The sequence below is a fragment of the Pollicipes pollicipes genome, unplaced genomic scaffold (assembly GCF_011947565.3).
Source record: "Pollicipes pollicipes isolate AB1234 unplaced genomic scaffold, Ppol_2.1 Scaffold_7262;HRSCAF=8765_pilon_pilon_pilon, whole genome shotgun sequence".
NCBI classification, from domain to species: Eukaryota; Metazoa; Arthropoda; class Thecostraca; order Pollicipedomorpha; family Pollicipedidae; genus Pollicipes; species Pollicipes pollicipes.
The window spans coordinates 12467618-12485191 of record NW_023597055.1 but is presented as its reverse complement, the minus strand read 5'-3'; the positions used below and the strand labels follow the sequence as shown (position 1 = coordinate 12485191).

At 53.2% G+C, this 17574-nt stretch overlaps 1 protein-coding gene across 1 annotated transcript in view; it reads right to left on the bottom strand.

Annotated features, from left to right (window-relative positions):
• The window catches only part of LOC119113452 (uncharacterized), a 94275-nt gene that overhangs the window by 45830 nt on the left and 30871 nt on the right, over positions 1 to 17574 (bottom strand). The window contains exons 8-12 of the mRNA XM_037237764.1: positions 16615 to 16721; positions 15102 to 15211; positions 10070 to 10182; positions 9448 to 9573; positions 6505 to 6617 (exon numbers count right to left, since the gene is read on the bottom strand). Coding sequence (XP_037093659.1) covers positions 6505 to 6617; positions 9448 to 9573; positions 10070 to 10182; positions 15102 to 15211; positions 16615 to 16721 — 569 coding nt within the window. The remainder of the gene's footprint in view (positions 1 to 6504; positions 6618 to 9447; positions 9574 to 10069; positions 10183 to 15101; positions 15212 to 16614; positions 16722 to 17574) is intronic.

The window sequence follows — 17574 nt, the reverse complement described above, 5'->3', positions numbered from 1 at the left end:
GTGATACCACTTTATTCTTCCTTCCTTTTCGATTGCCTTTAGAGGTACCATCTGCTGCTTAAAATGTTGACCAATTTATCTGCAAGATGCTCCAACTGCAACCTTGTACGCATTTCATATATAAATTGGATAAATTCGCCAGCCGCCCAAACATGTTTGATATCCACTCATGCGTGAACAATCCACAGGGAATGAAGGAGATAATTTGAACCCCGGAACTTAAGTTTACCGCCATTTTTGCCCTCTTAAGCCTTCGGTTAACTGTTTTCCTGGTTCATGGCGGTGCTCAATAAAGATAAATCCAAGCTTTTCGAGTGTCTGACTTACCAGGCTACCTGGCAAGGCTTGAAATAGCCTTGCCTAATGCTGCCTTTGTATGGCAGCATTAGAATATGCTGCCATACCGAGCCTTGGGACACACCTGACGCAGCTAATACAGAAGTGTTTGATGGCGAAATACTGCCCTGTGGAGATGTTTATCATGCGCACCTCTTACTTGTTTCGCATTTTAATCTCGAAGGTTGGTGGGCATGATTTATATTCATATTTGGGGGGGGGGTGAGTCGGATGACTCTGTCTGCCAGTAGACCATGCAAAAGGTACTGATTTTTTTGTTTCTGTGGAAGCAGGAAGAAGCCGGTAAGTCTCCTGTGGACCAAGTAATTGCTTACCTTACCTGCTTTCAACACATGATTGGAAACCAGAATTAGCCATTTTCTGTTTTAATGCATCGAGTTTTACCATAGGACAAATTATGATGCCTCAAGACATGTAATTGGCTTATTTTGTTACATATTCTTGGTTATTTGCCCCAAATTTCTTAAAGTGGTCCGTCATGGCTGCTTTAACCAGATCTTTTCTATAGTCGTCATAGTTTGCTGACCGGCGAATGGCTGTACTGCATATACACACTATATTTTTAACACAAGGATACTCTAAGTTGTACAGCAATTATGCTATGAGTTAAATATTCCTATGTAACAAATAGTCAGACCACCCCATTTAAAATGTGAAGCCAACATCTCAAACTTTGTCATTAAATATGAATAAACAAGCCCAACTGGATGCGTTTGCCGCAGCTGAATAGGCAAGCAGCAATACTGGCATGGTCATCTAAAAGTCATGCTATTTTTGGAGGAGAGAGATTGTTTTGTGGAGCATACCCATTATTGCCCTTCACATAGGCTAACCATGACAATCAAAATAAGTTGTTTAAAGTGATTTAAAGTGTTTTGATTTGCGTGTTGTCAGGTTTGTCTGATGTCAACAAGCATCCACAAATGAACTGAATAAAAATGCAAGCTGAAACCAGCCAAAAACTAGCTTTAAATGTCATGTTTTTATCACAAGTGCTGCTGTCAACAGATAGGTGAGTGAGATGATGTTCATCATATGGGCTACTCTACGTTAGGTTAAGTGGGTCAAGTGCATGGCAAGTGGCAATAGGAATTATGCAAGAATCAGTAACTCACAACTGCTGCTGTGATACAAACAGGTTATACAGGATGAGATGATGTAAGGCCTATTTAGGTTAGGCATAGGCTACTTTCATGGGAATAAGCATTGGTATTTTATAAGAAACAGTGACAAAATGCTTTTTTTCCCTGACCCAACCTTAACAGAAGCCAGAATATGTATATTGTATTGGACTTGGTGATGGGCTGATGCGTAGGAGTCCAATGTTTTTGTTTGATTTTTTTAGTGTTTTAGGCTTGCTGAATTTTCTGTTGTTATACTGTTATTGAATTCCTGTGCTTTTTTTTGTTTTAAAAGTGCTGTGGAAGGGAACTGAAAGGTGCAGCATTAAATTATTGGTGTTAGTATTTGTTCTGCTCATAGTAGTGTCATGCAATTACTATGCTTTAACACGCGCCCGGTTGGCCGGCTAGATACCCTTCGCTCGGGTGTCGGGGGAGGGAAAGCTAGAGACACCAAATTTACAGGGTGTCTTGACCTATACGTGAACTCACTTAGGCTAGGGTTTCAGCTTCCTAGGTCATGACCTTCAGGTCGAATAAGGTCAAACAAGGTCAAATTCCAGGTTGGTCTCCAAAGCGCCCCTGGAAGCTAGGCAACTTTCTCTAAGCAAAAGACCACAAGCCCATTTGAGGTCATTGACCTCGTTTGACCCTTTGAAGGTCATGGTGACCAAAATGATACAAGACCGCTCTGTGTTTTCATTTGAATAAGCGACAAAGATTACACTAGGCAGTATGTTCCTCAAACAAAACGTTCGGCCAGGGTCGTCTTAGGGCAATGGCCTGTTCTGACCCCTAATAACTTAATGGAAAATGTATAATGCGGTTCCTGCTGTCAATAAATTCGAAATGAGCACCGGAAACTACCCCATATACAGCAAGCCCTACAGTAATAAGTCAGGTTGGTTTTGAACTTGGTCTGACCATCATACCTGACCTTAGGTCAACGTAATTTGCTCATTCAATATTTGTGGTGCCTAAGAAAGCATCTTAGAGCTGTATGTCTTCGTCAAACACTCCGTTGTTGTATCAGGTTGACGATCCCCTAGAAAATGCCTTCGCTGAAACCATGTGCTGACTCTGACCTGCCATAGGTCAGCGACATTACATGATACATCTGAAATTGGTATGTCAAACGATCCGCTATGCAATTTTTACAGCTATGCAAAATTTGGCGCAGCTACGCCGCGCCGTGCAAAAAACATTCGGGAAAAGTCCTGGGGGGTCAATTCCCACATTTGTCGGCAGAGGTGGAACATTGCGCGTCTTTGCTGGGGTCATATATCCACCATATTGTCGAGCTGTCCTTCCCCAATGCCGAGTTGCCTCCCGTCCTGTGGGGTTTGGACTCCCATAATAGGTATGTTCATTGAAATCATGGGAGCTCAATGTTGTGCAGAAGGAACAGAATAAGGAACGGTGCGTATATTACGCAGCTTAAACATACGACGCAACGGGGTTTGCTTCACTTGCATCCCGATAAGGCTATTGTGCCTGTCTGATGTTGCTGGGGACAAACGCCCCTTTTCCAACAGAGGTGAGCGGGCGCACCGTCGCCTGAGCGATGTTGATACTTCCTGAAAATCCCTGAAAATCCCTGAAACAGCCTTGCTTGTAGCCTAAGTGTCCGTCCCGCGCCGTTTGCCCGCCCCGGCGGCTCAGTTGGTTAGAGCGCCTGCATTCTGATCCACCCACCTGTGGCGGGGGGTTTCGAGTCTAACGCGCTCACTATTTGCTCTTGGCAGGTATGGCCTGCGGCTGGTGGCAGCGGTCGCGCTAAAGGTCAGTTGACGTCAGAAGGCAGGACGGACCGTGCCGAGCATTGCGGCACGTCAAGCTTTCGCCGCCAAAGTCTGCCGTTGCCTGGAATTGCGCGATCGGATGGTGGGGGTCAGGGCTCACACAACAAGCACTGCTTAGCGTGAGCGCTGGTCCCAGAGACCCATCCATTCAAAGGGTTCGGATCGGATCCAATTTATAAGAAAGTCACGCGTTGCCTCGCGCTGCGACGGTCACTGGCGAGGACTGCGGATACCCCATACGGCAAGAACTAAACAAGCTCGATAGCTTGTTCGGGCGCGCCTGTGACAGACAAAATGACATGGATTCCCTCTTCAAGGTGACGGAAGAGGTAGGAGGGGTAATACAAGCAGGAGTTAAGTGATATTACCAAACCCCGGTTCAAATCCAGCCACGGTGAAGCCATTTCATCGCTTTTACCCGATTGTCTTCATTTTTAAGCCTTGCGTACTATTCTTGACTCCGCCACTTGAAGTCTAGAGATCATGTCTTAATGACACGATATGACGTCATGGGGATGACGCCAGCTCTGACTTTCAAATTGTTGTCAGCTGAATGCTTGCCACCTGAAACTTTCAAATTATTTGGAATATCTTTTTTCAATACGTGTGCTATCACATCTGAATAATAGCAGAAACACGGGTGCCATTCAAGCCACGGCCAAATTAATTCATATGATGAATTCGCTCCCAATATTTTGTAGTTAGTTACGGGACCCCACAATTTTGTTTTCAATATATTGCTTTTACTTGTAGCGGCCCAACATCTAAACACATACCAACCATTAGCATGAAAGGGAGAAATGGGCGCATTGCTGTGGGCAGAAGACAGTGTAAGGTTGCGTACTTAAAAATGGTCAAACTTATATCACGCTTATAAACCATTACTCACCATTCAGTTACGCTTAAACAGACTTACGCAGTTGAGGTCAGACTTACATGTTTCGCTAGTTTGTTATGACTTTATAATACTCAGAGGAACAACTAGCCCAAACGATATAAATATGTCAAACATAATGCTGTAGGCATTCATTTAACGAGCGTTTTTGAGCACCTTCGGCGCGCAAAACCAATAATTTACAATGAAGTACACATATACGAGGCACTTTTCTATCACATCCATTTCCTTCGGCACGAGTAAAACCAGCTCGTCGTCGCTGTTGTTCCGCCAGGCATTCTTATTTTTCTCACTGAAGCAGTTTGCCTTCGGCCTCAATCCTTTTCAAATAGCAGTTAGCAACTTGTGGATGTCATAACAGACTAGCAGTAGCAACTTGTGGATGTGACATAAAGCTGCGTTGACATAGGTAGTGTGATGTTAAAATTTGGATAAAAATACCAGCCGTTAAAACGCATTTTACGCGATGAAACGTACCTTCCATACAGCAGCAATGCTTTAAACGGTGGATTTGAGACTTAAATCAAAAGAAAATCGAAAATTGGTGGTAGGTTATGCAACGCCTGCAGCAATACATTCATCAAGACTAGGGCAACCCGTCTCCTGGTAACAAATAGTCGTGTCTGCTCACACCGCCAACTAAAAATCGTAACAGCTGAGAGCATAAATGAGGCAATAAACATAAAAGGAGTGTTCCATATTTGTGTGTGATTTTGGGCTGAGATATCCATTTTGAACATCATTCGGTGCAGTTTACAGCCCTGTTTTTCTTAAGTTCTAATACAAGCCAGTTTATGAGCTACACACCCGCGAAGATGTACAGGCTATACCGTGCAAATTATTCCAAAGACATTCTGGCGCGCATGACGCCATGACATCGCTATTCAAATCCTGTCACCCCGAGGGCCAGGGGGCGTTGAAGGCCAGGAATAATAATATTACCATCCAACAATGTAGATCTGGCGTATGTGAAAGCGGTTTCCATACATAATGAATGCCACATTGCTCTCAAGCAATGCTGAGCAGGCTGTGCAAGCTTCAATAACGAATCACGTTTTGTGCTACATAAGATAAGAAGTTGGACGTGATTCTTCCACTAGCCAGTTATTACGAAAAGAAGACATGTAATCGAATAACTTACGAATGACGTCATAGCCAAGTATGTGAGCACAAGTAAGCATATTAAACCCACGGAAAAATATGCAAGAACACCACAAGAAAGGGCCTGACATGGGCAAATAACGACATTTGACTCCGCAAACACTTCCGGTACCGTGCTGCCATCTTTCGATCAGTTCGGAGCACTACAAGTGGCACTTACGCACGGGTAGTTCGGCAGTACCTTAACATAGAAGCATCCAATGACGGAATCAAATAATGACGCGTTGAAGACCATACTTAAAAAACACAGAAACGCTGTCGTCGAGAGCAGTCTTTCTACTTAAACGCGCACCAATGGTCATAAGTGAGTCTATTGCACCAAATCTGATCCCTGCTTCAATATTTTCAAATGCGCGACATCCATTTAACACCCTCCGCGCCTGATGGAGCGCAAAGGTTTCGGAAGCTAAACTCTGAGCTGGGCTGGCCCAGCTCCTTCACGACTGAGCCCGGTCATCCATGTCCCCCACAATACCAATTACGGGCCGCCGACCACGGGCCTGAGTGATCGTTTGCTTCCGGTGTGATGCTGTGGATCGGGGGTGGGAGCGCCTGGCCAGTTCATTTGTGGGCAGTGACCTATTGGACAGGCATTCAACAAACAAAACTAAGCTAATGACGCAACGGAACAGTGACCTATGGTGTCATTTACTACAGATATTATGGGAAAACCGATGGACAGCTCATAACTGCAGCGACGTTCCGGCGGGGGATAGCTCGCTTTACGACAGACGGTACTGGACGGTCCGACGGTCTCGAGATCAAGAGACGCCCGCACAAATGCGTGACCTGGGCCTTATTGACGCCCCTCCAACAGACAGTTGGCCCCTAAGTGGTGGCCCCGCGCCGCAGCAGCAGTAACCCACGTTAGCCCACCCCTGGCCGGCCCCGCGCCGCAGCAGCAGTGACCCACGTTAACACGCCCCTGACTGACCCCGCGCAGCAGCAGCAGTGACCCACGTCAGCACACTCCCTGAGCGGCGGCCTAGCGCCGCAACAGCAGTGACCCACGTCAGCCCACCCCTGACCGGCCCCGCGCCGCAGCAGCAGTGACCCACGTCAGTACACCTCTGGCCGGCCCTGCGCCGCAGCAGCAGTGACCCACGTCAGCACACCCCTGGCCGGCCCCGCGCCGCGGCAGCTGTGCCACGCAGTGATGCACTCTCACCGTCTGAGCCGCATGTTCCGCAGGCAGGCGGCCGGGGGCTCGGGCTCGCACGTGAAGAGCGGACGCGGCGCCGCCCTGTGCGGCTGGTGCGGCACGCTGCGGGTGGTCCGCACCTGGCAACAGGTCACACCGTGTCAGCTCTCATGGTCACATGAGCGGCAAGCGCCGGCGAGGGGAGTGTTTCACACCTGGCCGCAGGTCACGCCGTGTCAGCTGTCACAGTCACACGAGCGGCAAGTGCCGGCGAGGGGAGTGTTTGACACCTGGCCACAGGTCACACCGTGTCAGCTCTCACGGCCACACGAGCGGCGAGCGCCGGCGAGGGGAGTGTTTCACACCTGGCCGCAGGTCACGCCGTGTCAGCTCTCACGGTCACACGAGCGGCGAGCGCCGGCGAGGGGAGTGTTTGACACCTGGCCACAGGTCACACCGTGTCAGCTCTCACGGTCACACGAGCGGCGAGCGCCGGCGAGGGGAGTGTTTCACACCTGGCCACAGGTCACACCGTGTCAGCTCTCACGGTCACACGAGCGGCGAGCGCCGGCGAGGGGAGTGTTTGACACCTGGCCACAGGTCACACCGTGTCAGCTCTCACGGTCACACGAGCGGCGAGCGCCGGCGAGGGGAGTGTTTGACACCTGGCCACAGGTCACACCGTGTCAGCTCTCACGGTCACACGAGCGGCGAGCGCCGGCGAGGGGAGTGTTTGACACCTGGCCGCAGGTCACGCCGTGTCAGCTCTCACGGTCACACGAGCGGCGAGCGCCGGCGAGGGGAGTGTTTCACACCTGGCCGCAGGTCACACGCGTCGGCGGGAGCGGCGATGCGCCACGGGGGGCAAGGGGGGGGGGGCAATGGCCGGGCCTCAAGGACAGCAGGGGCGGGCAGCACGCCTGGCCATTGGTGACCCGATGTCAGGTCACAGCCACACACAGACAGGAGAAGGGCGCATGTGGAGCTGGCTGACCTCGGGTGAAGACACCGTCGCGGGCAGCCAAATGAGGAGAGAGGGGCGGGAGACCAAGCCAGCGACCAGACATCACAAGATACTCGAAGGAGGAGGACCGTAGCGGTGTAATGTCACTAAACGGTCATACCTTGACGTTTTGGGAGCTTCCTGGCGCCCCGAAGGTGCGAAGCGCATGCAAATCGCGGCGTTGTCCAAACCCCGTGTCCGTGGTTGTTGCTAAAGGGCAAGTTCAGAAACCTAATGACCTTCCACTCGTTGCTGCCACTTCCCAGAAAGGGAACACCATATGCTTTAAGTGAAGAGAAAGTTCTGGCGTGGCAGGTGACAAGTCTATTGGCTCGAATCAGTGACAGCGCACCATGCAAATGACAAGAGCTCCATTTGACAGCCATTTATGGTGTCAAAATGCTGGATTCAGATCACATATCCACACTTGATGCGAGCTGGTAGACTTCCACCCGACAACGTCCGGCAAAACAAGCCTCGGAATCGCTCGCGCCATTGGGGCTTGCGTTCCTTACTGCCCTAAAATGTCCATATGGCACAAGTTCGAACAGTGAGAGAAGGGTGTGAGGGGGTGGAGGGGGGTGCCGAGCATCCACGGTGGAAGAGAACGCTGGGAAGAGGCGGCAGATCAGGTACTGCTGTTGTTCGGCTGGCGTTGTTGCACTGGTTCCCAGTACACACAGAACTTCCAGTGCGTGAAATCATAGCTACCGCTTTCAACGGTCTGCGCAGTAGCGGCATCTGATAAGCCAGATGCATAGATCAACGGCAGATGCAGTACGTCATGCCAATGCACATCTGATGTTCAAGCCAACTACAGAGCTTAAGCCATAGCTCTAATTTACGTGCCATGGTTCTGGCGTTACCTCACAGTGAGTTATTGGTTCCCGACAGTGGGTGAGTAACGACGACCGTTTCCCAGCCTTTAATCATCCCCGGCGCAGAAGTGTCACCGAGGACTGCCGGTCGGCCCGCTCAGCGCGGATCCAACAGCGCGCAGAAGGTGGCGCCGACACGCGCTCCCGTCCACACCGCTGGGGCTACCGGGGCCGCCCACACTTCGACACGCCTCACTGCGGGGTCCGAGCCCAGCGTCGGCAGCCAGAGGAAGCTGGGGAGTTCTATGAGCTGGGACACGGCCCAGTGGGAGGGGGACGAGGCACGGTTGGGACCAGCGCCTGGCCACAGTGACATCGAACACAGATTGGCGGCGTGGCAGCTCGACCCACGCACGCACCGCGCAGAATACACCCCACGTGCCGCACCGAGCTCGGGCGATTGCGGACTGATGCTTGGCAAGTCACCATCCCAGTCTCAAGAAACCGGCTTGTTCTCGTTTGAGAACGAGCCATTCTTGTGTACTCTCCAACGGAAAGGTGGGCGAGTCCTCCCCCCCCCCCGCGCCATGAGTATTTCCTACCAAGTCCCATGCAAGGCAGCCATTCCATGGACTCCTTCCCTCAGTCACCTGTGCAGCCCGCAGAGCACCTTGCTATTCCGCTCGCTGGTGCCGTCCCTGGGCTCCCATCATCGACCGTCCTCACCTCTGGCTCAGCCGTCCGCGGCAGGGCGTCACACGAGAGCCGGGTGTCGCCGGCGGCCGTCGACGCCGACCGGCCGACGTGTCCCAGAGTCGGCAGGCAGCGGCAGAGCGCCGGCTCTGGCTGATCCTCCGCCGGCCAGCGCCGGCCGTCCCGGCACCGGCCACAGCCCTCCGGCGACGGCCGGACGCTGGGCGGCGCCACCGGCTGCGCCGACGGAGGGCGCCGGCAGCGCGCGGCAGGAGCTGGTGGCGCCCCCTCCGCCGCGCGGCCAGCGGCGCTGTCGGGCGGCTCTTCCGAGTCGGCGCCGGGCCAGCGGCCCTGGTGAGCCGTCGCCTCCCCGTTCGGAGGGCGGCTGGTGGCCGCGGCCGGTGCCGCCCGCTCCGCGGGCCGGTCGGGCGCGTCGGGCCGCGCAGGCGGCGCCACCGTCGCGCCCGGGCCGGTCCCGTTCTCTGGCAGAGTGCCCTCCTCCCCGGCCGGTAGCAGCAGGTGCGGGTACAGTCGGGAGACCAGCTCATGTAGCCGCCGGTTCGTCTCGATCGTCTTCAACACCTGCTCCAGGGGGCAGAGGCGGTGAGACGGTCAGAAGGGCCACCAGTGACAGACAGTCTCAAGCACAGCCTGAAGACGCACTACCGGCTGTGTTTCGATTTCCTCCACGCCACTGGCGGCGAGACCGGATCTCAGAGATCGCATCACCGACGACTGTATGGAAGCTGCATGGAGTGCACCGTAAATAATCGCGAAGTGAGAACGTCGATCGAACAAAGCGGGACAACGTGCGACAGGTTCCACCTGTGCTAGCGTGCTACGTGTATTCATCACGCGAATTATTATGACTGACAGGGCCTATAACACGCCACACGTCCTGCGAACGACAAAGTATTCTTAGCGTTAAAGCTGATGAACTTTGAATGGCTCGAAATGACGACACACGATTGCGAACAAAACAACAGCCGAAGCGAAAACAGCTATGGCAGGTAGACCTACGGCCAGCACACAAAACACACAAACAAGTTGCGCCGCCCAGCAGCGTCAGCACACCCACCTCTGGCGGCGCGTCGGCGTCCGCCAGCCAGGTGGGCAGCTGCAAAGCCGAGCTGTGCAGCCGCTCCAGCTGCTCACTGCTGACCGGCCGGCCCAGCAGCGCGCTGACGTCACCTGGTGACGCGCATGATGACGTCAGGCAAGTCACCTGGCCATAGGTTGGGGCAACGCCAGGACACAGCCCAGTGGCCACTGATGTCAATTGATGACACGTCATAGTGACGTCAGGCAAGTCACCTGGCCATAGGTGGGAGCTATGCCAGGAGACAGCCCAGTAGTCACTGACGTCACCTAGTGACGTCAGTTAAGTCACCTGCCCATAGGTGGGGACTACACCACGACACAGCCCAGTGGTCACTGACGTCACCTGGTGACGCGTCAAAGTGACGTCAGGCAAGTCACCTCGCCACAGGTGGGGACTACATCAGGAGATAACCCAGCAGCGCGCTGGCATCGCCTGTTGAAGAGCAGTAGCGTGATGGGAAGGGCCAGGCATGGCACGTAGGTTGCTTCAGGATATGTCGAATGATGTCATACTGTCTAGCACGGCCTCCACGTCATCTCATGAGGCAAAATAGCGCCGCAAATGCTCACAAAAAGAAAGCGACAGGCTGAAAGCCAAAATTATCACAGAGGGTGTCAATTTTCACTGAAATCCCATCAGTTTGGGCCAAATTCCCGGGCCATTGTCCAGCATGAAGTGTAAACATCTTGGCTTGGATTGACCTTTGCTACATCCCACTGTGGAATGTGCACCAATACGTTTCGTTATTGCAGTGTTCAAGTGTTTTGGAAGTTTGTTTCCGTAGTTGTTCAGCCGCCTAGCGGAAGTTAGAGGAACCTGTGTTTGGTCATGTCACCGCTGAGGAGTCTGCGAGTGGGGCGACGGCTTTTTAGGCGAGTTCTAGTCTGTGTGGTGCGCCGTGGTTAGCTGTGTGGCTGTGGTGGGCTGTGTGCCGAGCTTCTTGGGTTGACGTCATTGCAAGTAATTGTCTGATTTAATTATGAAGTAATAAGCCTGTGTTAGAGAACGGAGCATTACTGTTATACACCGAAAGCAGGACACATGAACTTATTGCAGGCCAGAGTAAGGCTAGCCGAGAAATCACCCGCATTTTCGCTATTTCTGCCGTCACAGCGGACTCCCATTGAAGCTCAGCCGGCAGCATACATCCGGCGCCCCTCCATACGCACAAGCCGGTGTATTTCGATACCACTAATCTACAAACGCACAATGTCATATTGACGCGACCAAAAACGAACCCATGACAAAAGCGCGGTCGTTGATCGTGTGCCACCGACCAAACAGGAGGACCGCATGATTCGCGGGCTACACAGTTAGAAATACCCCGCAGTTCGACGCCTCAAAGAGCTAACCCGCCGCTGAGCGCGACTAACGAACACATCACTGTTTGACGTGACGCACGTCGGCACAAACACGACCGACCATTGCGCTGTGTACAGCCCTGCGATGCAGTGCTATAGCGGCGGGGGGGGGGGGGGGGCGTCTATTTCACACAGTCAACGACGAGTGTCAACTAGCAACCGTGTTGGTTGTGTTATCGACTCTGGACGCCACCGGTCACGATAATGACTGTCACAAGACGCATCGCACACCAAAACGGCCGACTGATTGTCAATAGCAAAGCGGATTAAGCGAACTACACTGTCACCAGGCACCGGCGTCACGTCAGAACCTTTCCACGTGCAAAAGTTTAAGGAAAAAGTTTCTGATGAAGCTGAGCGGGCTTCGTCCGCCGTTTGTTGGGTATACGTCCAAGGGCGGGACATGCTGCATCCAGTCAATAGAAACAGGCAAGCGTAATGACCACCGTAATGACCACAGCATGAAAAGCTGCTGTGCGCGTGCATGTGAGTGCACGTGCAGATATCCCAGGCGAGCTGAGCTGAGTTACGTGGAGCGACCTCTTCGCCTGGTATCAGCACCGCCCGACGGTGCGGCGGCCATGGAACGGCACGCGGCAACGCGCTGACACGGTACCGCCGCATGCTTGCAATAATCAGCTGTAAAGCTACCCAACACACGTGTAATAATCAGCTGCCCAGCTATCCAACACACTTGCAATAATCAGCTGTAAAGCTATCCAACACACGTGTAATAATCAGCTGCCCAGCTATCCAACACACTTGTAATAGTCAGCTGTCCAGCTATCCAACACACTTGTAATAGTCAGCTGTCCAGCTATCCAACACACTTGTAATAGTCAGCTGTCCAGCTACCCAACACACTTGAAACAGTCAGCTGCCCAGCTATCCAGCACACTTGTAATAGTCAGCTGTCCAGCTATCTAACAAACTTGTAATGGTCAGCTGCCCAGCTACCCAACACACTTGTAATAGTCAGCTGTCCAGCCATCCAATAAACTTGTAATAGTCAGCTGCCCAGCTATCCAACACACTTGTAATAATCAGCTGTCCAGCTATCCAACACACTTGTAATAATCAGCTGCTCAGCTACCCAACACACTTGTAATAGTCAGCTGTCCAGCCATCCAACGAACTTGTAATAGTCAGCTGTCCAGCTATCTAACACACTTGTAATAGTCAGCTGTCCAGCTACCCAACACACTTGTAATAGTCAGCTGTCCAGCTATCCAACACACTTGTAATAGTCAGCTGCCCAGCTATCCGACAAACTTGTAATGGTCAGCTGCCCAGCTACCCAACACACTTGTAATAGTCAGCTGTCCAGCCATCCAACAAACTTGTAATAGTGAGCTGCCCAGCTATCCAACACACTTGTAATAATCAGCTGTCCAACTATCCAACACACTTGTAATAATCAGCTGCTCAGCTACCCAACACACTTGTAATAGTCAGCTGTCCAGCCATCCAACAAACTTGTAATAGTCAGCTGCCCAGCTATCCAACACACTTGTAATAGTCAGCTGCCCGGCTATCCAATACCCTTGTAATAGTCAACTGTCCAGCTATCCAACACACTTGTAATAGTCAGCTGTCCAGCTATCCAGTATCGACGTGTAATAGGTAGCTGTCCAGCTACCCAGCACATGCTAATAATAGTCAGCTGTCCAGTCATCCAGTCCAGTCTTGTAATAGTCAGCCGTTCAATTTTCCAGCACGTGCTTGTAATAGTCAGATGTCCAGCTAACCAGTATTGATGTGTAATAGTCAGCTGTCCAGCTAACCAGTGTCGATGCGTTATTGCCGGCTGTTCAGTTATCCAGCATATACTTGTAATAGTCGGGTGACCAGTTATCCAGTCCAGTCTTGTCATAGCCAGTTTTCCAATTATCCAGCACATCCTTGTAATAGTCAGCTGTCTAGCTAACCAGTATAGACGTGTAATAGCTTTCCAATTATTCAGCACAGGCTTGTAATAGTCAGCTGTCCAGCTAACCAGTATCGACGTGTGATAGTCACCTGTTCAGTTATCCCGCACATGTTTGTGGTAGTCAGCTGTCCAGCTACCCATTTGGGAGAAGAAATGGGCATGTATTAAGCTATCCAGCACATATTCGTAACAACTATCCAGCTGGGCGGTGCATTCATCAGCATTGCACGCGCTTGACGTTTACCCAAACGCATCGTGTACCGCTCTTAATGGCCGGACTGACCCGAGCGTGCATTGTGATATGCTGTCGCAGGTGCCGTGGGCAAAACGCCACAACACTGCTGTCCGGAGAGGTGTCTCCATATGTCTGAGTAATGCACCACCACACAGGAGTGCGGCATCGCCACACGGGGGCACTGCACTACCACACGGGAGTACTGCACCACCACACAGGAGTACGGCACCGTCACACGGGAGTACTGCACCACCACACAGGAGTGCGGCACCGCCACACGGGAGTACCGCACCACCATACAGAAGTACGGCACCACGGCACATAAGGACGGCACCACCACGCGGGAGTACGGCACCAGCACTGAGGAGTGCGGCACCACCACACAGGAGTACTGTACCACCACACAGGAGAACTGCACCATCACAGAAGAGTGCGGCACCACCACACGGGAGTACGGCACCACCACACAGGAGTATTGCACCGCTACACAGGGGTACTGCACCACCACACGGGAGTAAAGCACCACCACGCGGGAGTACTACACCACCCCGCACGAGTACTGCACCACCACAAAGGAGCACGGCACCACCACACAGGAGTACGGCACCACCACAGAGGAGAGTTGCACCACCACGCAAGAGTACGGCAGATAAACACACCCGGTTGCCTCGTGTTAAATCAAGGACATTTTGCTTTTTAAAAAACGTCAAAAACACCCCAGAGATGAGCGGTTACACACAGACACACACACCGGGTACCTGCATGTTATGCAAGCCTTCAGGGGTAGTTCGGGGCTAGCTAGTCCTGGACACATGACTGAATAGGCCAGCGACGACAGGAACACACATCTAACCGGAATCAACAAACAAACGGTAACAGTGGGCAACGACGACAAGGTCAACGATCATATTGTACTGAATTAGGTTCGTATGAATCAAATATGGACATAAAGATCCACAGCATACTTAGGCAGTCGTGAGGGCGGTATCGCTGCCCACCCAGCTGGGGTCAGTATTCCCCACCGGCAGCTGGCAGGCCGGCGCCGCCCACTGACCCGAGTGGAGGGCGGTATCGCTGCCCACCCAGCTGGGGGGTCAGTATCCCCCACCGGCAGCTGGCAGGCCGGCGTCCGCCCACTGACCCGAGTGGAGGGCGGTATCGCTGCCCACCCAGTTGGGGGGTCAGTATCCCCCACCGGCAGCTGGCCGGCCGGCGTCCGCCCACTGACCCGAGCGGAGGGTGGTATCGCTGCCCACCCAGCTGGGGTCAGTATACCCCACCGGCAGCTGGCCGGCCGGCGTCCGCCCACTGACCCGAGTGGAGGGTGGTATCGCTGCCCACCCAGCTGGGGTCAGTATACCCCACCGGCAGCTGGCCGGCCGGCGTTCGCCCACTGACCCGAGTGGAGGGCGATATTGCTGCCCACCCAGCTCGGGTCGCTATCCCCTCCGGCAGCTGTCCGGCCGACGTCCGCCCACTGACCTGAGTGGAGGGCGGTGCGCAGCTGCTCGATGTCCGGCAGCGACTCCGCCTCCGACCGCAAGCTGTCTGAGTCGCCGTCGGCCGAGAGCGTACACTGGCTGGAGCGCTCCCTGTACGCAGAGTGGCCGTTCATGGCGGCGGCTGGGACCATAGCCCCAACTCCACCCGGCCGGGACCAGAACACCACCTCCAACAAGCCGGGACCATAGCCCCAACTCCACCCGGCCGGGACCAGAGCCCCACCTCCAACTAGCCGTGACCACAGCCCCACCTCCACCCGGCCGAGACCAGAGCCTTCCTCACCCAGCCGGCACCAGAGTTCCACCTCCACCCGGCCGAGACTAAAGCCCTCCCCCACTCAGCCGGGAAAAGTCCTCCTCCCCCTCGCCCACCCGGCCGGCACCAGAGACCCTGCCCCACGCTCCATTTTCCACCCGGCCGCGGCGGGTGCGTAGGACAACGGGTGAGGATGGTTGCGCAGCAGTGATAGCACGTGATACGTCTGGAGGTGCCAAGAAAGAATACTATGGAGCGTTTTGGAAAAGTATGAATCCGTTTTCTTCGAGTGTGGTTCTAAGACTTTTGTGTGACTCTTTCCCGGCCACAAACGCCCCCCCTGAAAATGCATGCAACACGTCGTCCGTCACATGCAATTAAACTGAAACCCAAGAAGGACGTTAAGCATTACGAGGGCATGACTGGCAACATTTTCTTAACCACTCGTGTGCTTGAGTTCAGACATAGCTATCCATTCGCGACCGAAGAAGGACGCTACGCATCCCAACAGCATGATTGGCAACGTTTTCTTAACCACTCGTGTGTTTGGGTTCGGACATAAGCTATCCATTCGCGCACGCCGCCCATGCCGAGCGAGCAGACAAGCGGCTGAGCCAACGGATCTGACACGGCAGCGGAGCCACCTCGACCGGGCCGGAGCGTCAATACGAAGACCAACGAGACACGGTGCAGACCAGTGACGCCAACGGTCAATTTAGCCGGAAATGCTGAAATGGCCGTTAATAGCGCTCACAATCGCGTACAAACGGCGCCACAGATCGACCTTGGCGTGGCCGGTGATGGAGGCAAACATGTGTACACAGACGTCGAGCAGTTTCATATTAGGTCAACACTGTACAGTGAAATGACAAACACCGAGCGGGCGCCCGCAAACAGCACTTCGAGGGTCGCAAAAAACGACATGTCGGAAGAAAGGGTATTGACTCAAAAGAGCACATAAACATGCGCTCGCTCGGTCAGACAGGCACAACAAATTAAGAAAGCGGCAAAAAGACATGGCCATGAGACCGATATACGTGCTGGAACGGATTCACAGGACGGTGGCGACAAGCACGCATTCCACTGTACGTTATTCATGAAATTATATGGAAATCCTGCAGCGCCATTTATGAAGAGCACGGTGAGTGCACTTGGGCTTTCGTTTGCTCCCACGTTTTAACACGCACGAACAGCATGAAACGACTCCGAATAGCCACCACGGGTGACAGCGTCTCACCTGTTTTTGTGTTTTGTCCAGTCGAGGTCACGCATCAGCATGCCACAAACGGCGATGTTGAGAAATATGCCGGACAGGACCAGCAGCGCGCCCCGCCACCCGTATTCCTGCAATGACAGACGGACAGCAGGAAAAGACCAGCAGCGTGCCCCGCGACCCGTACTCCTGCAATGACAGATGGACAGCAAGAAAAGACCAGCAGCGCGCCCCGCCAACCGTACTCCTGCAATGACAGATGACTAACAGGAAAAGACCAGCAGCGCGGCCCGCCACCCGTACTCCTGCAATGACAGATGACTAACAGGAAAAGACCAGCAGCGCGCCCCGCCATTCGTATTCCTGCAATGGCAGACGGACGACAGGAAAAGACCAGCAGCGCACCTCGCCACCCTCGCCACCTCGCACCGACAACTGGTCCGTGTCCACTAATACTCGTCTAATGCTGACCAACGTGTTGAAAAACGTGTCTAACAACGATAATTATACGGATGTGTCCACAGCACCCACACATGCCCGCATGCACACACGCACGCCCCACTCCCACAGCCACAGAGACGAGACACGTACCCATATACACGAAATATACGTGCGTGTGTGCGTGCGTGCGTGCGTGCGTGCGTGCGTGCGTGCGTGCGTGCGTGCGTGCGTGCGCGCGTGCGTGCATGCATGCATGCATGCATGCATATGTGTGTGTATGCGCGTTCGTGCATTTAGACAATAGATTTCCTTTGAGCATGTTTCATGGAGCATCAAGAATCTCTGGGCTTTAGCAAGCTATCTGTCAAGCCGTTCAGTGTTTCTAATACACTTGTTTATATCCGGCTGAGGTCCAACGATTCAGCTACACTCGTATAACAGGCCGCATTGGTCGCATAATCCTCACAAACGCTTCGTTTCGGTTCATCTTTGAACCATCACCAGACAGAAATGATACGTTGCACTCAAAAGAACGTTTCATAC